This window comes from Mirounga angustirostris, unplaced genomic scaffold, assembly GCF_029215605.1.
Source record: "Mirounga angustirostris isolate CCGP_5_RB_7025 unplaced genomic scaffold, mMirAng1.0.hap1 SCAF_10, whole genome shotgun sequence".
Classification (NCBI taxonomy): Eukaryota; Metazoa; Chordata; class Mammalia; order Carnivora; family Phocidae; genus Mirounga; species Mirounga angustirostris.
The window spans coordinates 88,182,665-88,196,546 of NW_026991718.1; the positions used below are offsets into that span (position 1 = coordinate 88,182,665).

Here is a 13,882-nt window from a genome sequence, read left to right on the forward strand (position 1 = left end):
ACACATATTTCACAGAGATTCTCTTAGCTTGAGATGATAAAAACTCAACTCTAAATGGCTTAAGCAGAGTTAGGGGCTCACCTGGGCAGGAACTTGGAAGAAATTATCCCAGGGGTGTTGTCAGGGCTCTCTTCCATCTCCTCTGCTTGCTTCTTGGTGGCACTGAGCTCAGGCCAGGTCTCCTCATGCAGCTTCCAGGGCCAGCAGGGTCCATACAGCACATTATCTCACAGGGAGAAAGGCCTCTCCCCCGGCCTCCTATCAATCCCCCTGATATCCTCTGCTTGGGACATGCCCTTCTGTGTCAGTTACCTTTTCAGGAAGAGGGTCTCTGTCCAGCCTGGGTCACATCCATATTCATAAGATGAGTGGGGACAGAGGCAGAGACTTTACAGACAGAAAAGTTGGCAGGTGCAGTGCAGATCTGGGCCTCGCCTGTTCTTAGGAAAGCCAGGAAGTGTTTGGAGAAGCCACACATCCTTTCCTGCCCAACGGGCTTTGCTATTTCCAGAGTCTCGACTTCAGTGTGGACGAGAAGGTGAACCTTTTGGAGCTGACCTGGGCCCTTGAGAACGAGCTCATGATGGTTGGTGGTGCCACTCAGCAAGCGGCCTTGGCCTGCTACCGCCAGGAGCTGAGCTTCCGCCAGTAAGAGCCCAGTGCGGTTGGGTGGTGGGGAGGTGGGTACAGCTGGCCAGGCTGCTGGGTGGGGGGCAGTCCTGGGAAATGGGCATCCTGCCCTTGTCCATCCCAAGCCAGTCCCAGGGGGCAGGGGGCTTGACACCACCTTTCCCACTGGCTCTCCTCTAGAAATGGGCACTTTTGGGGGGACAGGAAAGAGCTAAGCACTCCCTGTGCCTCGAGTGACATCCCTGTGTGTGATGTGAGGGGGGCTTGCTGCTTGGGCTTTTACAGCCACAAAATTTCAGGGTCACTGGCCTTGAGCAGCTTAGAAACTGATGTCAAGGTCCTCCCTTAGCCCCTTTTAGGAAGGTTCCAAGGGGGCATCTGAACCTGACACTCATCCTGCTGATACTTGAGCTCTTGGGTGCAGAGGCAGAAATCCTCCAGTTGGCAGGGATGTGTTCCAAGAGCAGGCAGAGGGCTCCTGAGCTGGGGCGGCTGGCAGGAGAGAACAAAGTGTTCCTCAACATGGTCACCAAGAGCAAAGTGATGGGGGCCGAGAATGCGTTCCATTTTAGTTGGGTTCAGCTTTCGATTAGCAGAGTATTCAGGCCATCGGGACAGCAGATTGGTGTAAAGATCATTTTTGTGTTTATTGATGTTCCAAAGCTGCAGAAAAGAAATCATGATTTCTCTCCTCAAGACTTTGCATCCCATTAGGTGCTGACAGGTGAGCTTTCTGACCTCAGGCAGCTCTGCAAATAGGACCACAGAAAGACTGTGCCTTGGGAGGGTAGAGGGAGAAAATCTCCATGCTCCTTCAGGGGGAGAAACGGTCACCAGAGTGGCAGGTGCCAGGGGTGAGTGCAGAGCTGTAGGTGGGGCCTGCTCTGGGTGACTCACCTAGATGTCAGGCTGCAGGTGTCGGGGTGTGACCAAGGCAGGATGATGGGTGGTCAGCCTTCTCTCCGTCATGTATCTAGTCCCGGATTTGGTGATGGGGATCCCTAGGAGAGGAGACAGAAGGGGGCATGGGTAAATTCTCACCTGTTCTGGGCCATCTGGAGGTGTGGCACGCCGTAAGGCTCTAGGCTCAGACTTCCTTGGTTCAGAAACTTTCTAGAAGTCTTCCTTGACAGGTCATTTAGCCTCTCTCTCAGTATGTGCATCTGTAAAAAGGGCATAGTAGTTCTGGAAACCACTTCTAAGAGATGGTTGGTGGTGGCAGTGAGGTCAGAGCACAGCACTGCCCATGCTCAGCGCCCAGTTAATCATTCATGCAGACACAGGGCTTGCTGGGCCCAGCGCAGGTGTCCCCATCTGAACCTGTCTCCTTCCTGTGGCAGGGGGCAAGTGGAGCAGATGGCAAGGGAACGAGACAAGGCGAGGCAGGACCTGGAGAAAGCCGAGAAGAGGAACCTGGAGTTTGTGCAAGAGATGGATGACTGTCACTCTGCCCTAGAGCAACTCACGGAGAAGAAGATCCAGTAGGTCTTGTGGTCATAACCAAACCCAGAACTGCAGCTCCTTAGCAGCTGGGCAGTGATTTTCCAACCCTGGCCACCGGTGGGTGGTGGATGTGGGGCTGCCACTAGGTGAGGCCATGGTCATGAACATGGTGGAGCTGAGGCCCTCCTGTTTCACCTGAGCCAGTAGAAATCTAGAAGGTTCACCTCTGGGGATGTCCTTTCTTGAAAGAAGAGGGGTGCATTTAAAAAAGCAGCCTTGCTCTTTATGATGGGACATGTGCAGGGGCATCCAGCTAGTGTGCCTGTGGGCTACAGGGAAAATTCCTATTTTCTACTTTATTTATGGGGTCTGTCCTACTTAACCTGAGTCTTCTGTGTGTGCCTATGGCTAGTGACATGGATGAATGTTTTGAAAGAGGACTGGTGAATGATTTTGGAGCCTGATGAAAGGAGCCTGACATGGTAGAAGGAGCCCAGAGTCCGAAACCTGACTCCAGGCATTGTGAGGTACAATGGAATGGTCTGCTCCATTGGTGGGGTTGGTGGCTGGACAGACCAGAGGGAAGGACTTCTGACCTTTTATGGACACAAAACCCACCTCTGTGGTTTATTAACCAAAATGTGAAGAAATCCAGCCCCTGAGGATCTCCCAGGTTGGGGCAAGCAGAGGAGAGGCTTTTCACCCCCCTGTGGGAAACAGTCTATGCTAGGCTTCCCTAGCTGGCACAGCTGAGCTGGTTATTCACCTTCTGGAAGCTTTTGTCACCTGGAGGTGTCCCCTCAAGGATAGCAAAGGGTGTGCACTGTGGAAAAACCAGTGTGCTGTACTCAGCTCTCAGTAGTGGTGGTAATGGGGGCACAGGGAGGCTACCAGCCTCCCCACCTCATTCTCCCTCACCAGCCGTTGCTGTGATCGTGGGTGGACGGAGTCCCTGAGATTCCTCATCTGTGAAGTGGGAATGGTGACAGACCGTCCTCTGCATGGGAGGGTACCAGTCAGTGTGTTTGAGCCCTCAGCGGGGTTTGGTATCTCATGCCTATGGGTTAGCTGAGCATGGGCCTCCATGAAATGTATGACAAAGAGAAGCAAGAACTCAGGTGGCGTACATGGCTTCAGCGAGCACATGTCTGAGAGCTTGTGACCAGCCATCTCATTCCTGTACCTCTGGGATGTTGCCTCTCACTGTCTTGTGTGGTTGTAGCATTTGAAGGAAACACTTCCCTCACACCAGCCCCGCCGGCAGTGTTTGCAGATATTGTGGCATGACGTACATGAAGTCCCCGCATACAAGGCCCTGGGTGGGCAGTGTACGGGCCTTCACAGGACCTTTTACCTGCCCCCATCTACCTTACTGCAGGCTTCTGAGCACCGTCCCAAAAAAGGCCTGTTCCTGCCATGTGTGGGGACTGTCACGGTCACAGTTACAAAGCCCTCACCCTCATGGCTCACAGCGGGAGGGATTGGAGGCACCCGGGGGTGCAGCCAGCTTTCCTGGGGCTCCGAGGTTCGCAACATGGCCATAGCGGATTGGGGGGGGGTTTCATGGTCACACAGGACCAGTTGATTGTGTCCAACTGAACAGTAGGGTTGAAGACCAAGAGCCCGTTTCATCTTCACCAGAGATACTGGGCGCCTTCACTGTGCAGCCGGAGGTCTGGAGGTTGAGGAGCCGGTTGGCCCTCTATAGAGGAAGGAGCCTATTCCAGCCTGTGAAACTGTGCTGTGTTGTGCTCCTGTTGTGCATTGGGTGGGCACACCAGCCACACTGGGTGTGACTCACCAGCCACAGTTACCCCATAGGCCATTTTTGCCGCATTTTTCAGCTAAAGAAACTGAGGCCTACAGCAGTGTAGTAGCTTGCCCACAATCACAGTGTGGACTAAAAGTTGAAGCCAGGTCTCCTGTCTCCTTGTCTTATGCTGTCTTTGAGATAAGAGAGCATGAGGCCCTGGCCTGCTGTGTATTGAGTGTAAGAAAACAGACCATTAGGCAGGAGGAGCACTGAAGGGTAGAAAGCTTGTCACTTCCCAGGCTCGGCTCACCTGGAATCACATACTGCCATCCTAAGTCAGCACATGAGGGTCCCACTGGCTCACCCTCCCATAGGACCCGTGTACTAGGGGTTCCAAGGAAGGTACTGGCTGTCCCTACTGGTCTGTGGGGGGAACATGCTCTGGGCCAAGCAGGGCCACACATCTGAGTCCACAGGCCTCTGGAATCCCAAAGGCCTGGGATACCCTTTCCTTCCTGGGGAGGCTGGGGAAGGCCAGATGCAGGAGGCTGAGATCCTGGTCTGCTCACCAGTGGAAGTCCACACCTACCTCTGCCTGGTGTGGAGAAGAAGTATGCAAGGGATGGCGTCAAGGGCATAGTGTGGAAGAGTGCATCTGTGTGTGGGCATAGTGTGGAAGAGCATGCGTGGGGGAGCGTGGTGTGGAAGAGCGCGTGCGTGGGCGTGGTGTGGAAGAGCATGTGTGGGGGAGCGTGGTGTGGAAGAACACATGTGTGGGCGTGGTGTGGAAGAGCGCGTGTGTGTACAAGTGTGCACACATGCATACTCATTTCCATCGTTTCTGCATGAAAGACTCTCACAGGATAATGGTGATGTTCAGGAGACCAAAACAGTAAGGATCCTTTCCCCAAATTTTCAGAAATAATATCCAGTCAAACCTGAGAAAATAAATAAACATGGTCTCACTGGAAGGAGGTGTTAGTAAGGCTGTGGAGCCCGGGTCGGGAGTCCAGCCATGACACCTTGACTTCTGCATGGATGCGTTGGCTGTGGCCTTGCTTAGCCCCCCTTATCTCAGTGTGGAACATGGGCGGCGGTGTTTATCACAAAGGAGCATTTAGTTAAGAAATAACTGCATTTTGTTTCTGCTCCTGACAGCAATCAACAGTCTCTATTCAACTGATTCCCTTGTAGCATCCAGCGGTAAAGCCTCCCTGTTGAGCGCTTCTTACTGAGCAAGTTCCTGTGGGTGGAATTAGAATGTTTAACTGGCTGGCTCTTGCAGCTGCCAATGTATGATTTTGCTCACCTAACAGTCTCCTTAGCTCCCTGACCTCACAAAACAGGGTGTGAGGTCAGCGTGGGTTTCCACAGAGTGAGACTCTCATTAAAAATTAGGAACTGAAGGAACCTTGGAAGAAGACAACAGAGGGATTGCTGACACACTTTTTCCTTTCTCAGTGCCTCCCCCACCTCCTTATGGCCCTTCTAACAGCATGGGTCTGTTGTTAGACTCACCACTGACGTCAGAGGCTTGAGATCACCCCCTGAGCAGGAGCAGGACTGATTCTGGTGCCACTGAGACCTTGGGTCGCAGCCTCATGGGGACTGTGGGGCAGGAGGGCCCCACAGGGGCCTGTCTATACTCTGGAGCAGCCCGATTCCCACATGATCTTTCCATCTGCCCTGCACTGTCACCTGCCAGCCCTTGGTTAATGTTGTTCAAGGGAGAAAACTTTTTAGAGAATTATGTCCAAGAGCTAAATGTAAGTTGATTTTAGATGATCAGTTTAAGTAACTGAAAACTGATTTGCTTCAGTCACGGCATGTTAGGCTTGATTCTCTCCCAAGCACATGGGAAGAATTTTATGATGTCTTTCCTGGGGTCAGAGAATCACGAACTTGAAAGCCTTATCTTGGTCTGAGGATCTGGTCAAGGACTCCATGAAGGCCCTGTGAGTTAGGATTTTGCCCCATGAGTAATGGAGCATTATCAGGAGTTTCTAGAAATAGCTGTTATGGCTGCATTAGGTTTTTTTATTAGAAGAGTAATAAATGATACATGTACATTGTAGAAAATACAAGTAAAAGTAAAAATAAAAGCAGAAATTTCACCCAGAGGTTATCACTTCTGACGTTTATGTCCTTCACTTCTTTTTTCCATGCACATAATTATTTACAAAATGATATCATATCATATATGCTTTTGAGATGACTGCAGAGCATCCCATTATGTGCATCTGCCATATTTTATTTGTCCATTTTTCTTTTGTTGGATATTTCTAAAGTTTTTAAAGAATGGAGTGATATGATCAAATTAAAACTACCCCAAAGGTTTGTGGAGTGTTACATTAGGTAGATTTGTCTTATTCTTTTCCCCTAAGTAACAGCTGCCCTTTCTCCATCTCCTTTCCTGCTGGGTGTTCTTTCCTTCAAGTTCTGAAATGAGAAAGTCTAGACTGTCTGGAGGGGCCTGAGGGCAAACCCCTGGTGTTCTCTGCTGAGTTATTAACATTACCAAGCTCTCTGCTGAATGAAGTTAAGAGTTTCACTCATCTTCAGTCTAGATGGACTTGGTTTTAGAAATCTTGCTAAACAACTGTTTCAGTGATAAAACTAAGATTTGGGGGCGCCTGGGTGGCTCAGTCGGTTGGGCATCTGCCTTCGGCTCAAGTTGTCATCCTGGAGTCCTGGGATTGAGCCCCGTGTCAGGCTACCCGCTCGGCAGCGAGTCTGTTTCTCCCTCTCCCTCTGCCCCTCCCCCTGTTCTTGCGTGTGCGCCACTCTCTCTCTCAAATAAATAAAATCTTAAAAAAATAAATAAAACTAACATTTGGCACTTTTTTCCGCTGATAGAAATGGTTCTTAGGAAAGAAAAGGCAGAAACTGAGAGGGGAAAATGCCTCCTCCTACCTTCTCCTCTGATTGCTTTGGGATTCACTGTCCGCAAGTTTTATGTTGCCTGGGTCCTGCATGAGAGGCTTACTTCGGTACACATTTGGTTATCCAGGCTGCCCTGGTGTGAGAGGTGGCCGAAAGGCAGAGGGCATCAGAGAGGTCTACCCACAGAGAGCATTGGCTAGCTCACTCCAGAGGCTCCAGGGACCTGCTGGTTTCCCTTGTCACCTCCCCTAGCCCTCGGGGGAGGGGGGGCATCCACCATCAGGTCCTGGGTAGGGGGGCTTTAAAGGAGGGCCCGTGCCCTTACAGCATGTGCAGTTTAGCTGAGGTTCACTGACCCCATCTGTCGAGCAAGAACAGTTGAGTCCCAGACAGTGTGGCCAAGTGCTACGGGCAGGAAGGTTCCAGGGAAGAAAGGCTATGTTGCCCAGGAGATATCCCTGGAGAGGCGGGGGTCAGTATGGGCCTGGGGGCCCCTTGGGACCCACCATGACATATCGTGTGTGTGCCTTGCAGACACCTGGAGCAGGGGTACCGGGAAAGGCTGAGCCTCCTGCGGTCTGAGGTGGAGAGGGAGCGTGAACTGTTCTGGGAGCAGACCTGCAAGCAGAGGGCTGTGCTGGAGAAGGACCTGGAGCGCCTTCGGGCCGAGGAGGTCAGCCTCCAGGAAAAGCTGACCCTCGCCCTGAAGGTAGGTGGGGAGCAGTGTCTCCCCAAGTCATCCTGCCCTGAATGACAGAATGGAGGTCGCCTGAGGGTTCATCCCCCCTCACCCCACATTTTCCTAGTCAGGGACTGAATACCTCCTAGGAATCTTAAAGTTTACATTTCCATGGTAGGGAAACACCTGGAATTTCCAACTGAGGAACGTTGGCTGCAGCCACAGAGATGGCACATTTCTCAGCCAAAGCAGAAGGGGTCCTGGCTTTTCCACAAGAGGCATTGCCCCTGCCTTCTCTCTGGTCATGGGGCCAGCAGGACAGGTTGAGACCTGTGGGGCTCTTACTCTCTGCTCTGGCTCAGGGGGACAGTGGTCAGAGAGGGTCAGCAGCAGCCAGCTTTGCTGCACCGCATCCCCCTCCCCCCGCCACCAGAGACCAGAACATCTGCGGGGTCAGCAAAAGACCAAAACCTAAAGCCCACCCTGCTGGAGTCCTGGGTGTGTAGCCTGAAGCAAACGGGGTTTTCTGGGCTTTGGTGAATGTCCTGAGACCCACAGCCACCCTACATTTGGTTCTATCCAGTGAGGTGTCCCCTGTCCCCATGTCCCCTGGTCCCTCCTGTGCTCCTGCCTTCCTCCTGCTCTCCTAACGCAGAGCCTGCAGATTCTTTCCACATCTGCCTGGTCTCTGTCTCCCTGGGGGAGAAGCTGTGTCCTTGCCCGAACTGTTTCCTGTGTCAATGGGCACGGCCTTCCTCCCCTGGGGGACATCTGAGCTGTGAGGGTGCAGTTTCCAATACCTCGTTTAGACAACAGCTCAGAAAGAATTGCCCCCAGCCTCTTGTGTTACTCATGGTCTTCTTGAGCATTCAGGCCAGGAGAAGAAGGGGCAGTGGGGAGAGCAACAAGCACTGGTGAGGGGCTCTGTGGGTTGGTCCCCAGCACAGACCCCCCTGCAGGTGCCAAGGCAGTGAGCACCAGTCACGTTGCATTTGCAGGTTTCTTCCTTGATTGTGAGTGCTGCTGGGAATAAATCTCTGACGCAGAGGGGAGATAGGCTGCCCACAGCTCTGTTCTTCACCCCCAAAGCCTGGCAAACTGCTGGTTTGTGTCTTGTAGGAAAACAGTCGATTACAGAGGGAGATTATTGAAGTTGTGGAAAAGCTTTCGGAATCAGAGAAGCTGGTCTTGAAACTGCAGAATGACCTGGAGTTTGTGTTGAAGGACAAGGCAAGTCCTTTTGCTGATTCTGAGTCTCTGGGTCCTGGGTAAAAAGTGTCAGGGACTTGAGAAAGAATACATAGGTGAGTGAATTCAGTTGTTTCCTACTATAATTCTAGAATGGAGAGAAACTTTCCTTCTGTTTCCTTCCTCTTTGTGCCAGTGCAGGGGTACTGGTACACCCTGGTGACACCATGCCTGCTGAACATTTAGTGACAGTGCCATCTGCACAGACCCCCGTGATGGGTTCTCAGTGGTGAGGGGCACAGAGGAGAGCTCCATGTCCATCATGAGGTGCCCCCATCTGGCCCTACCCTTCACCTAGAGTAAAGAAGGGGAGGAGAAGTGCTGCACAGAGAAGTCCAGGCAGGGGGTGTCCCAGGCAGCTGAGGCAGGAATGCACCCCAGGCTCCAGTTGGGAGTATGACCACCTTCCATAAATTCAGAGCATCCTTTTGCCTTGAGATCTTTTAAACGAGAGGAGGGAAGAGGAGGAGGAGGAGGAGGGGGGGGGATGGAAGGCTATACTTGGAGATGCTGAGCCTAGTGGGAGGAGCATGAGAGGGTGATAGCACACATTCTACCTGGCCTGAGGTCCTGTCTGTCATTTTCCTGTGTGGGTCTGACTTTTAGCTGGAGCCACAGAGCACAGAGCTCCTGGCCCAGGAGGAGCGGTTCGAGGAGGTCTTAAAGGAGTATGAGCTCAAGTGCCGGGTACGTGCCCCGCCCAACCCCCTTTGCCATCCTGAGCCATCACATTGCCTTTGTCCTGCCCTGGGACCATTGCTCTTGTCTTTGGTGCATGGAGCCCTCATGCACCCCTGCCCCACACACCCCCAGCCCACTTTGCAGCAAGAGCGATGGTGCTGGGGAGGGTACTAAGAGCTTGGCCTTCCAGAGACTGCCTGGTGCCAGAAGGCCATGTAGCCCTCTTGTAGCCATGCCTGCTAAGAACAGGGTATGGAGCCCATGAGACGGTGGGTGGTGCAGGTCATCAGGGTCTGACTGGTTTAGACCTGGATAGTGGTGTGCAGGCCTTGTACTTCGCCTTCCTGCCTAGGAGCAGCCTGTCATTCATGGCGGGCCACATTCCTGGCCTCCACATGAATGGTAGAAGGTCAGCAGGAGCATCCTTGTATGAGCAGAGCAGGTGGAGCTTCTGATCTCGGCCTGTGTTCTACTGACGGGACCTCCAAGTCTCATGTTCCATAAGGAGAGGGGACCCAACTTGCCTACGTGGTGCCCGTGCTCAGCCCCACCAGGGCAGGCCAAGGGTGCGAGACTGGCACCAGCTCTGAAGCCCCCCTCAGTGTTTGAAGGCACCATGCAGGTAGCCACACCTACCAGGGATCATCCATTCAGTTAGAGACACCACAGAGCAAGGCCTAGGTGATGAACCACGTCAGTGGTGCTGAAACATATCATGACCCTGTTACACTCTTAAAATTACCCAGGATCCCAACAGCTAAAACATTATTGTGTGATATTAAGGGTCTATTGCCAATTCACTTCTTAATGATTTCCCTCCAAATTAAAGTCAGAATTGACTTTGTTCCTGCTGCACGTTGCAACACCAGAGGATAAAGGTGAGTGCATGCTGTTCTGGAGTGTAATGTGACCTACTGCTTCCTGCCCCCTGCTCTTTCCTCCACTCCAAACCCTGACTACCAGGGTGCCCTTCTGAAAATCCTGTGTGTGGTCAGCTGTGGCACCCTCCTCCTGAACCTCCTCCTGGGCATATGCTGGGTTGGGGTTGGGGGTCTGTCGTGATGGTTGGATTGCAGTGACATGTCATGTTTCCTCCCTCACTTTAAGCTTGTTGCCTTGATTTAGAGCCTGTAACTAACCATCAACTAATACATTACTTTAGTGCACTGGATCTTTCAAACACGCATAAACCCCATCTTTCTCTCACAGGACTCCGTTACTTAAAGAACTGTTATCATTTCACTTCTGCTTCTTCAAATTTGATTTTTTGAAACATCAGAAATATTGTACATATTAGTGTTAGTTAATCCATTTATTTAGAAATTGGTCTTTCCATTTTTTTACCATTTTTGGTTGTTTCAAACTTACATTTAGTGCATTAAAAAAAAACTTTTTATTGGAAAATAGTTTCTAATACATGAAGTTACAAAAGTAAAAACAGTGGCAGGGACACCTGGATGCCCTTTGCCCATATTCACCTGTTGTTTACATCTTACTCTGTGTGCTCATTGCATACTTGCTCACTTGTGTGCTGTGTGTGGAAAATCACACAGTGATTTTCTGAACATCTGAGAGGGATTGACATGCATCATGGGGCCACTCCACCCCTCAGCAGGTCAGTGCGCATTTCCGAAGAACAGGCTTAGTCCTCCTACCTTGCAGAGGTGTGCAGGTGCACTAGAGTTGATTGTTTAGTGCTCAGGAGTTTTGCCAGCTTCTTGTTAAATCTTTGATAGCTTGAAATCAGCTATGGTGGGAGTTACTTACACTACAGAAATGTGCAAAAGCCAGAAGTCTGGGCTTTCCTTCCTGAAGACCCCGCTTCCCATTCTGCCTAACTGTGGCACACTTAGTAACTTCATGATTCCCGCTGAGACAATACTTTAACCTGTTGGTCGTATTTCAGTTTTGTTAGTTAACTTAACAGTGTTCTTTAGAGCCTTTCCCCCTGCAGTACAGGATCCAGCATAGGGTCAGATGCTGCCTTTAGTTGTCATGAAACATTCTGTTTTAGACCATTCAGGCTGCTGTAACAGAAACGACATAGACTGGAGCCACAAGAGATTTCGTTCCCACAGTTCTCGAACCCAAGTAGTGAATTACAGAGACTACCCCAGTGGAGCTGCCTCACAAGATCACTTTATTTGTAGTAACAGGGAGATGGTTGGGAGTAATTAAAACACAGCCAAACAAGGGAAAGCAGGCTCCTTTTACTAGGGCTTGGGATGAATATTCAGAGGGGGATTTTCACATTATAATGAGGCTGAGGTAACTATGGGTCACTTCTGGCACTTTCTGATTCATCTGTAGTTGGGCCTCCTCAGATGCTGCTTTTTCCTTTCCAGCAGTTTATTAGTTTGTTTCTAAAAGGTAAGATTGACAGCGAGGCAGAAGGCTTTAGGAGTTTAGTTCCTAAAAGGTAAGATGGACAGTTAGGCAGAAGCTTCTACTAGAAATTTCCTGAGCCCTGGGGGTCAGGCCCAGCCCAGTGTCTGGTGACAGCTCTTTTCCTGGGACAGACTGAAAGCTGCCTTCAAGGGAGCTCTCTGGGGTCTCTAACACAAGGGCACTGATCCCATTCATGAGGCTCCGCCCTCATGACCTGATTATCTCCCAAAGCCCCACTCCCCCGCAACGCCTTCAAAATCTTCTCCTTGGGTGTGAGGATTTAACCTGCCAATTGGGGGTGGAGGGAAGGCACATCCAGTCTACAGCACTTTCCTACAGATTTTGTCTCTGACATGGGTATTTTTATTTTTTAATTTAATTTATTTTTATTTTTATTTATTTTTAAGATTGTATTTATTTATTTGACAGAGAGACACAGAGAGAGAGGGAACACAAACAGGGGGAGTGGGAGAGGGAGAAGCAGGCTGCCCTCAGAGCAGGGAGCCAGATGCGGGGCTCGATCCCAGGACCCTGGGATCATGACCTGAGCCAAAGGCAGACACTTAACAGCTGAGCCACCCAGGCACCCCTGACGTGGGTATTTTTAAAGTGATATCTTTAAACATTCTTATTTTGTCTTTTTCTGATATTTCCTTTGGATTAAATTGAGATTAGGTGTTCTCAGCGGGATAGCATAGGTGATGTTAATTTTTGATCACCTGGTCAAGGTGTTACCTAATTTCCCCACTGTATAATTACTGGGCTTTTTTTTTTTTCCTCCAGTGCAACTAATGATCAGTCAGTGGGGAGACACGTAAAGACCACATAAACATCCTGCTCTTCATCAGAATTTTCCCCGGATTTAGTGTCCACTTCAGTCTTTACCACAGTGATTGCCAAATGATGCTTTCCCAAGCCCAGCACCCACTCCATACCTATCAGCTGACCCTTGGAATTCTCCCGTGAGCCAGAGGAGTCCTGCTTCTCTGCTCTTTGCTACTGGAGCATCACTGCCTCTGGGCTGACGGTGTTTTTAGTCAGTCTCCGGAGGTAGAGACAACCTTCAGCCTTCCCCGCAGGGCATCATCCAGCCTTTCCAAAGTCACTGCTTGGTGTTTCCCTGTACTTTGTGACCAGGATATTTGTTAGCAAGGAAACCATGCTTTCCCTTGTTGCCAAATCCTCTTTCTACTTAACTGTCATTTTAGCTTTTTGTCATTTCCTTCAGCTCTCTCCATTTCCTTGGTGAGGCTGCCTTTGGTTAAAGGGGAGTGTAAAATGTTAATCAGAGTTCTCTGTGGTTTCATGTTTCTGCTGTTGCTTTAGGTGGACATTGTAATGGAGGAGCGTGTCCTTGGTCAGAAACCCCAAATGCACATTTTCCTTTTCTGCATTTTCAGTTACCGATGCGATGCTTGGGTGTCCCCAAATTCATGTGTTGAAGCCTAGTCCTGCAATGTGACTGTGTTAGGATGTGGTGGGCCTTTGAGAAGTCATTAGGTCATGAGGGTGGAGCCCAGTGAAAGGTATTTGTGCTTTACGTAAGGGGTCCCAGAGAGCTCCCCCATCTGTCCCACCATGTAAGGACGCAAGAAAAGACATCTCCGACCCAGGAAGCCTTCACCAGACACTAAATCTGTCCGCATCTCGATCATGGACTCTAACCTCCAGAACTATGAGAACTAAATTTCTGTTCTTGATAAGCCCTGTCTGTGGTATTTTGTGATAGCAGCCCAAATGGACTGTCACACACACCAACCCCTGACTGACGTCCCCACCATTATCCGTCCTTGGGTGGTTCTTCATCCCCCCCTTACATGTGTGCTTACTTGGGCCCAGCCAGCCTGCTGGCACCCCCTTCCTCTCTGATGCTTCCCAGTGCTGCTGTTGAAGTCCCACCCTCCCCTCAGACCCTTAGTACTGCAGAATTACGGCAATGGACTTGTTGCCTTTCCTGGCTGGTACAGTAGTACCTTTGGCACCCATAGGCACCCCAAGTAAATGTGAGTCCCTGTGGAAATAGGTGCCTGGCTCCCCAGCCCCACCAGACACCCTCTGTGTAGAGCTGGGGCCCACGGCTCGTGCCCAGGATGGTGCATGTCACCCTCATCAGTTAGAACTGGTGATGCTCCCTGCTGGGTCCTCCAAGCAGAGAAGTCTATGCCCTGCATAACACC

General features: G+C 50.8%; 1 protein-coding gene across 1 annotated transcript in view; it reads left to right on the plus strand.

Moving 5' to 3' along the window:
• NINL (ninein like) overlaps window positions 1-13,882 on the plus strand; it is a 189,631-nt gene that overhangs the window by 122,346 nt on the left and 53,403 nt on the right. The window contains exons 9-13 of the mRNA XM_054509981.2: window positions 512-648; window positions 1,971-2,111; window positions 7,244-7,418; window positions 8,508-8,618; window positions 9,243-9,323. Of these exons, the coding sequence (XP_054365956.1) occupies window positions 512-648; window positions 1,971-2,111; window positions 7,244-7,418; window positions 8,508-8,618; window positions 9,243-9,323 (645 nt within the window). The remainder of the gene's footprint in view (window positions 1-511; window positions 649-1,970; window positions 2,112-7,243; window positions 7,419-8,507; window positions 8,619-9,242; window positions 9,324-13,882) is intronic.